The sequence below is a fragment of the Macrobrachium rosenbergii genome, chromosome 44, assembly GCF_040412425.1.
Source record: "Macrobrachium rosenbergii isolate ZJJX-2024 chromosome 44, ASM4041242v1, whole genome shotgun sequence".
NCBI lineage: Eukaryota > Metazoa > Arthropoda > Malacostraca > Decapoda > Palaemonidae > Macrobrachium > Macrobrachium rosenbergii.
In genome coordinates this window covers 33,845,570-33,855,569 of record NC_089784.1, presented here as the reverse complement: position 1 = coordinate 33,855,569, position 10,000 = coordinate 33,845,570, and the positions used below count along the sequence as shown (strand labels likewise).

Below are 10,000 nucleotides of genomic sequence, written 5' to 3'. Positions count from 1 at the left end.
GCGAAAAGCGTTGAGGGTCGCAATGAGAAAGAGTGAAAGGTTAATCAGAGCCTTAAGAAGAACGAGCATGAGCTACGAGTTTCCATCACGAGATCATCATCAGCATCCAGCATCCATCCCCCCCACCTTAGGATTCTCCCTTCCCCTCCCACTCTCCTCCCCTTCCCTCAGCCCCAACCGCTACGGTACCGAGCGCAAAGACACCTCTTCCTCGGGAGTTGCCTCCCTCTCTCCTTCCCCTCCCACTCCGTTCTTGACCCCTACGGTACCCAGCGCAAAGAAACCTCTCCAGCGGGAATCCCCTCCCCTTCCTCTTACTCTCCCCTTCCCCTCGCCCTCGCCCTCCCCTCGCCCTCCCCGTCCCCTCGCCCTCCCCGTCCCCTCGCCCTTTCCCTCTCCTCCCATCCCCATCATAATCCCTACCCCTAGATACCGAGCTCAAAGAAACCTCTCCCATGAGACTCCCTCTCCCCTCCAACCCCTTCCCTTCCTCAACCCTGACTCCCTACGGGACTGACTCCTTTGGGAATCCCCGTCCCCCTTTCCCCCCCTCTCCCCTCCCCCTCCTCCCCTCCCCTCCCCCTCCCCTCCTCCTCCCCTCCCCTTCTCCTCCTCATCCCCCTTCCCTTCCTCAAACCCTGATCCCCTACGGGACTGAGCTCAAAGAAACCTCTCCCTGTGGAGTCCCCATCCCCTCCTTCCCCTCCCTCCCCCTCCTCTTCCCCCTCCCTTCCCCTCCTGACCCCTCGGTACCGAGCTCAAAGAAACCTCTCCTGTGGAGTCCCCCCTCAACCCCTGACTCCCCTACGGTACTGAGCTCAAAGAAACCTCTCCCTGTGGAGTCCCCCTTCCCCTCTCCCCCCCCTCATTCCCCCTCCCCCCTCCCCCCCCTCCTCCCTCCCCTCCTCTCCCATCTCCCCTCCCTCCCCTCTCCCCTTCCTCCCCCGACCCCTACGGTACTGAGCTCAAAGAAACCTCTCCCTGTGGAGTACCTCTCCCCCTCTCCCTCCCTCAACCTCTACGGTACCGCACGCAAAGAAACCTCTCTTCTCCTCTGGCCGAGATTTATGGCCCTCTGCCACGCTGTTGTCAAGATGGACTGCTATTAAAGAGCCTATTTACTTCACATAAACAAAGTTCTGCATGAATACATCATCGCCGGAGAGAGAGAGAGAGAGAGAGAGAGAGAGAGAGAGAGAGAGAGAGAGAGAGAGAGTTAGAATTCTAATAATTGCTTCATTTTCATTCATACCATAAAGACTTTTTTCCGTTTGTATGTGTGTGTGTGTGTGTGTGAGAGAGAGAGAGAGAGAGAGAGAGAGAGAGAGAGAGAGAGAGAGAGAGAGAATTCTAATAATTGCTTTATTCTTATTAATATCATAAAGGACTTTTTTCCGTTTTTGTGTGTGTGTGTGTGTGTGTGTGTGAGAGAGAGAGAGAGAGAGAGAGAGAGAGAGAGAGAGAGAGAGAGAGAGAGGCGTAAGTCCGCGGATATCTACAGGTCCTCTGTGCATACATGTTGTTGCATGCGCAGGTAACAAAACGCCTGCATTATCAGCATCGTCCTTGCAATCCCACACAAGAGGCTTTCTTATTTTCTGTCATTAAATATTCATAAACTGGATGATAGTGATACTTCTCTTTCATTGCCCAAAGTACTACATCCGCTGCAAGCTTGTCGCTGAACTTAGAGACTTAATGGCGTTGGCTATTTTTGATCCCGTTTTGATTCTTTATTCTGTTTTATGGTTCTGTATTTATTCCTTTTTTTATTCTTTCTTTATTCCTTTTTATTCTTCTTTCTCTGTTCCATTTCATGATTATTTCGTTTTATGAATCTTTCTTTATTCCATTTGATGATCCTTTCTTTATTCCGTTTTATTTTGCTTTGTTCCTTTTTATTATTCTTACTTTATTCCTTTTTATTGTGCTTGCTTTATTCCTTTATATGATTCTTCCTTTATTCCATTTTATGATTCTTTTATTATTCCCTTTACTTATTCTTTATCCCACTTGATGATTCTTATTCTTTTTAGTCTTTCTTTATTCCATTATATTCTTTATTCCGTTTTATGATTAATCATTTTTAGTCTTTCTTCATTCCGTTTTATGTTGTCTTTATTCATTTTTTAAAATTCTTTCTTTATTCCTGTTTATTAATACGCATTAATTAATATGCTCCAATCTTAGTTTTTTATGACATATTTGAGCTGCGGTTATAAGTACAAATATTGTATGTTTACGTATGTGTATGAGAGAGAGAGAGAGAGAGAGAGAGAGAGAGAGAGAGAGAGAGAGAGAGAGAGAGAGAGTGTAAATGACTGTTCTATCAAACCAACCTCAAAGTATTTTCTTTAACTAGGAAATAAGGTAAGCGGGTTAAAATATGAACTACCGTCATCTCTCTCTCTCTCTCTCTCTCTCTCTCTCTCTCTCTCTCTCTCTCTCTCTCTCTCTCTCAACTGCTGTACCTTCCTCTGGTGCGGGTTGTATCCATACTTGCTCTCAGGAACACTTTTCTGCAAGAAATTGCAAGCAGAATTGTTCGAAAATAATGATTAACAAACGTCTTATGGATGGCGAGGAGCTTATGGGTGGATGGAGAATTTTTTAAGGGGTGGGGGTAGGGGTTTGTTGTTGTTAAGATGGAGGGGGGAAGGGAGGGGGGGGGGGAATGAGAAGGGTTGGTAGGTTCTTCGTCTCTGCGGGACATTGATAAGTGCCCGTCATATTGGGGCAGCCCGATCGCCTCTCTTTCTCACGCCTCGTTCATCTTCTCCCAAAATGTTTCGTCCGGTGACCTGGCTGAAACGAATTGGCTTCTGTGTTTAAAAGTGGCTTTATAGAAGTTATCCTTGCTGTTATTTTCCTCTTGTCTTACGGTCGAAATGAACGGCAAAGTCCGAAAAACGACCAAGGATTCCACGACGAACGAAATCGCACCAAGTCTAATTTTTTCGGAGCCGAGTCACAGCCAGGGCGAAACTTTTTGTAACTTTTTGTAATTGTGATCCTCTCGGGTGGCGGTCAGACTTGATGTGCTTTTGTTTCCTTATTAATGACGTCATTAGGCGCCCGGAATGAAGACGGAGAAGGGACGCCGGCGGAGGTGGCGTCTTTTTTATTAGGAGTCACTCGGTAAGGTATGGAAACAATTTGTACGAACCAGGAAGGTCCTCGCTGTTTCTGACGACTTAATAAGAGTGAAAAAAGATACACCATAAACCGTCGGAAAAGGCTCTCGAGAAGTCTAGAGTTAATAGGAAGGATTATTGTTGCTCTAAATTAACGTCAGAAGTCTTCGTATTGGTTTTAATTGATGGCATTTGTTTCCAGGTGGATTAAAAGTTTTACATTTTCCTTTGTATTCTCTTGTGATGGGAGTCACCACTTATGCTACCAGGTCGTTTGAAGAACAATTCAGCCTTATTTTGAAATTAAGCGCCTTGATTAAAGCCAGTTGTACCTTCGACTTTTGGTTCAGTTTCCGCCTGTTAAAAAGTTATTTAAGTGTTGTCGTTTTTAGTTTCCTGTAAAAGAAACTATTGTGCTGGCTTTGTCTACGTCCGCACTTTATTCTGTCCTCACGTTTTTCTGTCCGCCCTCAGATCATAAAAACTACTGAAGCTAGAGGACTGCAAATTGCTATGCTAACCATCCACCCTCCAGTCATCAAACATACCAAATCGCAGTCCTCTAGCCTCAGTAGTTTTTATTTTACTTAAGATTGAAGTTAGCCATAATCGTGCGTTTGGCAATGCTATTTGATAGGCCACCACAGGGCGTGGTTAAAGTTTCGTGGGCCGCAGCTCATACGAATTATACCAAGACCACCGAAAGATAGATCTGTTTTCGGTGGCCCTGATTATACGCTGTACAGAAAACTCGATTGCGTCAAAGAAACTTCGACGCATTTTTTACTTGTTTTATTTATAATTACTCGCATCTTTGTTTTGTAGCTCAGGATCTTTCCTAGATAGTGACCCCCAAGGGTTTTCGGGGGTCGTTATCTAGGGCTAATATTTCTTGGGGGTCATTATCTTCATGATATTTACAGTATTTTGTTTATGTTTTGACGGTAATCCCCAACAGGCTTGTACTAAACACGCCGCAAAGGTGGATGCATACCGGGTTAAAACTCCTGGGTGTCACTATCTAGGAAAGATCCGTAGCTTCAGTCCTAATAAGATTTTTTCAAGTGTACATTTTTCCTGTTCACGAGATCGTCTCTCTCTCTCTCTCTCTATTCGTAAGAGCGTATGGAAATGCAGACTCAAGACTAATCGTCTCCACTTGTACTCTCTCTCTCTCTCTCTCTCTCTCTCTCTCTCTCTCTCTCTCTCTCTTCGTAAGAGCGTATGGAAATGCAGACTCAAGACTAATCGTCTCCACTTGTACTCTCTCTCTCTCTCTCTCTCTCTCTCTCTCTCTCTCTCTTCGTAAGAGCGAATGGAAATGCAGACTCAAGACTAATCGTCTCTACTTCTACACGCACTCTCTCTCTCTCTCTCTCTCTCTCTCTCTCTCTCTCTCTCTCTCTCTCTCTCTCTCTCTCTCTCTTCGTAAGAGCGAATGGAAATGCAGACTCAAGACTAATCGTCTCTACTTCTACACGCACTCTCTCTCTCTCTCTCTCTCTCTCTCTCTCTCTCTCTCTCTCTCTCTCTCTCTCTCTCTCTTCGTACTAGCGTATGGAAATGCAGACTCAACACTAACCAGTTGTCAAAGACACAGTCTTTACTGAACAGGGCAATCTCTACGGTATAGGAGATATAACACAGTTCATGGAATGTCGTCATTAGCTTTCACTCTCTTAGAGCTGCCACAAGGTGTCTTAAATAGTGCGCATCATTATGGCATTAGTAAGTAAATCAATTAATTAGTCATATCTGGAGTGCAATTATTTTTAACTTTTTTTGGCAGCGACCCAAAATCTTGTCCAAATCAACCATGGCGACCCATGCCCTCATAAACATTTTCTTTTTATATAATTATGCTTATGGAAACGTGTTACAGAAACAAAGGTTACGCGCAGAGGTTTTTATTAATGCAAGTAGCACATCTGCATAACAAATATCCATGAGAAAGAAACATTATATTGACTAGCATAAAGAAAACCAAAATGTTTTCTCTAATAATAATAATAATAATAATTGTAATAAGAGTATTGGGGAAATAATAAGCCCATAAAGTTATAACCATTGGGGACCCATTTAAATTGTTTGGCGACCCTGGGGTTAAGAACCACTGCAGTTTAGCGGAAGCACAGAATTTTGTAATGCGTGTTTGCGACATTATCGTCTACTGTTGTTTTGGTAAATGTTCTCTTGATCTAATTTTAGTTTTACTTATAGTAGTTCTTTGCATATTTCGGCTGACGGGGAATAATTTTTTGCGTCTTAAAGTCTTTTGAAAATTTCTTATAACTCGATATTCTTGGAAGCAAAAAGATCCTTCAGTACTTGTGGGTATACTAAAAGCATATTCATTGATGTTGATGTGAGTCATGAAAATTTTGCTATAATGCCAAGCTCTGGGGCACTTTCAGCCATTCAGCGCTTCAGACGGTGAAATGAAGTTGGAGTGGTTGGACAGCAAGATTGAAGAAAGGAAGTGGGGTTGGAGGTAAAGTAAAAGGCTTAAGAAGTGGTTGTAGCTGAGGGTCTAAGGGACGCTGCAAACGCCTTCAATAATGACTACAGTGTACCACGTGAGGTGCAAAGACAGCAGTACCTCCTACGTTTCAGAGGTCCTTTATTCCTCACACCGCTGGACTGTGGAACAGCCTCATTAATGAAGATGTTATGCAGTTGGAACCTCGAAAGTTCAAGCGAAGATGCAATGCATTACGACCCTAAATCATTTCTCCTTGTATTTTATAATTTACTTACATTTTTATCTATTTAATCAGTTTCATTTAATTTTTCTTTTCAGATAGCTGATCTGTTCCTTGTGTATTTCCTATTATCTTCTGTTACTTCTTTCAAGTGAACTCCATATTCTCTGGAAGCTTGAATTTCAAGTCAGTGGCCCCTGTGGTGGGCTTATTCCGTATGATATGAATAGGGTTCGTCTTCTGAATAATATTAGTATGAGTAAAAGGAAACTTTCGTAAGGGTCGGAAACTGTGCTTTTATGAAATAAGCTTTTTGCGATACCAAGATTACATACTTGATAATCTCCTCTGAACTTTTACTCATTGCGAAAGAGTTTAGCTTATAGCGGTGCTGCCATCTGTAATTATAAAACATTTTTCCATAGAATTAGTATGACTGGATCTCCAGCTACTTAGAATATCCCCGTGGAAATACGTTGTAGTTTAGATAAGCTGTATTTTTTATTTTATCGTCTACGAGTGGTTCTCAATCTTTTTTTTTTAATGATGGCACCCCAACTGATGTAATCATTACCGTGGCACCCCTTCTTCACCATCCCACCACATCGCATGAATTAACTTCTTATTTAGTGAATAAAATTATTATCCGTACTCAAACCAAAATCAGCACACCATACATGCAGAAATATGCTGTACAAACAAAGGGCATATTAGAAGAATTAGATAAACATAATTAGAGCAGACACACTGATAATAATTATATGAAGACTTCTGCAAACTTTTTTTTTCTACAAATGTAGCTACAGTAGTAATAGCACTAGAAGTTACAATAGCATTAGTGGTGTTTGATGTTGTTTTATTTACATTCTGTAATTTGGCTGATTTTGAAGATACAGCACGAAGTTTGCCACACCGGATGTGGGCCACAAATACTTCGGCTTCCGTCGTTTTGTTTTGTAAACAATATTCTCGCAGACTTTTCCTGCAAGGAATGTTGCGCAGGTCAAGTATTTTGTTAGATATCATCTTATCAGAACTGGGACACAAAAGGCATCCTTTGTAAACGGATTTTGTTTTGTTTTTTATTAAAGGCCATAATATGTGCCCGCTGTTCTGAAGGTCTCTGCTATCCCTGTGGCTCATTGACAGGGTCTACAAGTAACATTTATATTCTTTCATTTATTTAGCTTATTTACAGGATCCATAAGTGATATTTATTATCTCAGAATCTTAAGCAAATTGAAAAAACTTTTTTGGGAAGCTTTTAAGGTATGGGGACAATAATCCTATTGATTCAGAAGTGTTACCATTTTAGTGGTTGCGGGAATGTGAAAGCGAATTTTTTCGTTTTTTCAATTTTTGCAGCAATATTTGTAGCTTAATTCTGTCTGTGTCCGACACTGGTTATGGCGATTCCAGCGTCCTTTCGTGGCGGTTTTGGTTCTACTGAATTATTCATTTGATTCATGGATGTCTGATCGAATAACAAGTAAAAAATGTGCCGAAGTTTCTTCGGTTTTGAAAGGGCGTTTAGTTTCAACTTATCTACATCTCCGATTTTAAAAGGGCGGTTAGTTTCAACTTAACTATATCTCTGATTTTAAAAGGGTGTTTTGTGTCAGCTTTAGCTATATCTCCGATTTTAAAAGAGCGTTTAGTTTCAACTTCAGCTATATCTCTGGTTTTAAAAGGGTGTTTAGTTTCAGCTTTAGCTGTATCTCCGATTTTAGAAGAGCGTTTAGAGTCAACTTCAGCTATATCTCTGATTTCGAAATGGTGTTTAGTTTCAATTTTAGCTATATCTCTGATTTTAAAAGAGCGTTTAAGCTTCAGCTTCAGCTATATCTATGATTTTAAAAGGGTGTTTAGTTTCAACTTTAGCTATATCTCCGATTTTAAAAGAGCGTTTAGTTTCAACTTCAGCTATATCTCTGATTTTAAAAGGGTGTTTAGTTTCAGCTTTAGCTATATCTCCGATTTTAAAAGAGTGTTTAGAGTCAACTTCAGCTATATCTCAGATTTCGAAAAGGTGTTTAGTTTCAGCTTTAGCTATATCTCTGATTTTAAAAGAGCGTTTAAGCTTCAGCTCCAGCTATATCTATGATTTTAAAAGGGTGTTTAGTTTCAACTTTAGCTATATCTCCGATTTTAAAAGAGCGTTTAGTTTCAACTTCAGCTATATCTCCGATTCCGAAAAGGTATTTAGGTTCAACTTCTGCTATATCCCTATTTTAAAATGGCGTTTAGTTTCAACTTCAGCCATATCTCCGATTTTAAAAGGGTATTTACTTTCAGCTTTAGCTATATCTCCGATTTTAAAAGAGCGTTTAGTTTCAACTTCAGCTATATCTCCGATATAAAAAAGGCATTTAGTTTCAACTTCAGCTATATTTCCGATTTTAAAAGAACGTTTAGTTTAAGCTTCAACTATATCTCCGGTTTTAAAATGGCGTTTATTTTCAACTTCAGCTATATCTCCGATTTAAAAACAGCGTTTAGTTTCAACTTCAGCTATATCTCCGATTTTAAAAGAGCGTTTATTTTAACTTCAGCTATATCTCCGATTTTAAAAAAGCGTTTAGTTTTAACTTCAGCTATATCTCCGATTTTAAAGCGGTGTATAGTTTCAGCTTTTGCTATATCTCCGATTTTTAAAGAGCGTTTAGTCTCAAATTCAGCTATATCTCCGATTTTAAAAGGGCGTTAGTTTCAACTTTAGCCATGTCTCCGGTTTTAAAAGGGCGTTTAGTTTCAACTTAGCTACATCTCCGATTTTAAAAGGGCGTTAGTTTCAATTTTAGCCGTATCTCCGATTTTAAAAGGGCGTTTAGTTTCAACTTCAGCTATATCTCTGATTTTAAAATGTTTTGTTTCATCTATAGCTATATCTCCGATTTTAAAGAGCTTTTAGTTTCAACGTCAGGTATAATCTCCGATTTCAAAAGGCCGTTTAGTTTCAACTTCAGCTATATCTCTGATTTTAAAAGGGCGTTTAGTTTCAATTTCAGATATACCCCCAATTTTAAAAGGGCGTTTAGTTTCAACTTAAGCTATATCTCCAATTTCAAAAGGGTGTTTAGTTTCAGCTTTAGCTGTATCTCTGATTTTAAAAGAGCATTTAGTTTCAACTTCAGCTATGTCTCCGGTTTTAAAATGGCGTTTAGTTTCAACTTCAGCTATATCTCTGATTCTAAAAGGGCGTTTAGTTTCAACTTCAGCTATATCTCCGATTTTAAAAGGGCGTTTTAGTTTCAACTTCAGCTATATCTCCGATTTCAAAAGGGCGCCTAGTTTCAACTTCAGCTATATCTCTGATTCTAAAATGGCGTTTAGTTTCAACGTCAGCTATATTTTCTATTTTAAAAGGGTGTATAGTTTCAGCATTAGCTATATCTCCGATTTTAAAAGAGAGTTTAGTTTCAACTTCAGCTATATCTCCGATTGTAAAAGAGCGTTTAGTTTCAATTTCAGATGTATCTCCGATTTTAAAAGGGCGTTTAGTTTCAACTTTAGCGATATTTATGATTTTAATGGGTGTTTAGTATCAACTTCAGCTATATCTCCGGTTTTAAAAGGGCGTTTAGTTTCAACTTATCCATATCTCCGATTTTAAAAGGGCGTTTAGTTTCAACTTCGGCTATATCTCCGATCTTAAAAGAGCATTTAGTTTCAACTTCAGCTATATCTCTGATTTTAAAAGGGTGTTTAGTTTCAGCTTTAGCTATATCTCCTATTTTAAAAGAGCGCTTAGTTTCAACTTCAGCTATATCTTCGATTTTAAAAGGGCGTTTAGTTTCAACTTCAGCTATACCTCAGATTTTAAAAGGGCGTTTAGTTTCAATTTCAGTTATATCTCCGATTATAAAAGGGTGTTTAGTTTCAACTTTAGCTATGTCTCCGATTTTAAAAGGGCGTTTGTATTGATACCGAAAATATGAACGCGAGAAACTTTTTTTTTTCCCGAAATTCATTGCAGCCAGTTCATAAGAATTTGCGATTCTTTTATAAAATATTGGGATGTAGAACGAAAAAACAACAACATAAGCAGCACTACAATAACAGTATCAGTAATGATGGTGTTTGACGATGTAAAATAACAATAGATGCAAGAAATAACCGGAAAGGTTATATTGATAGATTATCAGGGGAGTCAAACCCCTGTAC

General features: G+C 39.8%; 1 protein-coding gene across 1 annotated transcript; it reads left to right on the top strand.

The window, feature by feature from the left end:
• The first annotated feature begins 67 nt into the window (after nucleotides 1-67).
• LOC136829586 (myb-related transcription factor, partner of profilin-like) lies at nucleotides 68-517 on the top strand. The gene has a single exon (XM_067088434.1). It carries the CDS (start codon nucleotides 68-70, stop codon nucleotides 515-517), a length of 450 nt encoding a protein of 149 aa, XP_066944535.1.
• Nucleotides 518-10,000: the final 9,483 nt, after the last annotated feature.

Bases quoted from the DNA above. Each gene is read 5' to 3' on its own strand.
- LOC136829586 (XM_067088434.1), top strand. From the start codon at position 68: ATGAGCTACGAGTTTCCATCACGAGATCATCATCAGCATCCAGCATCC.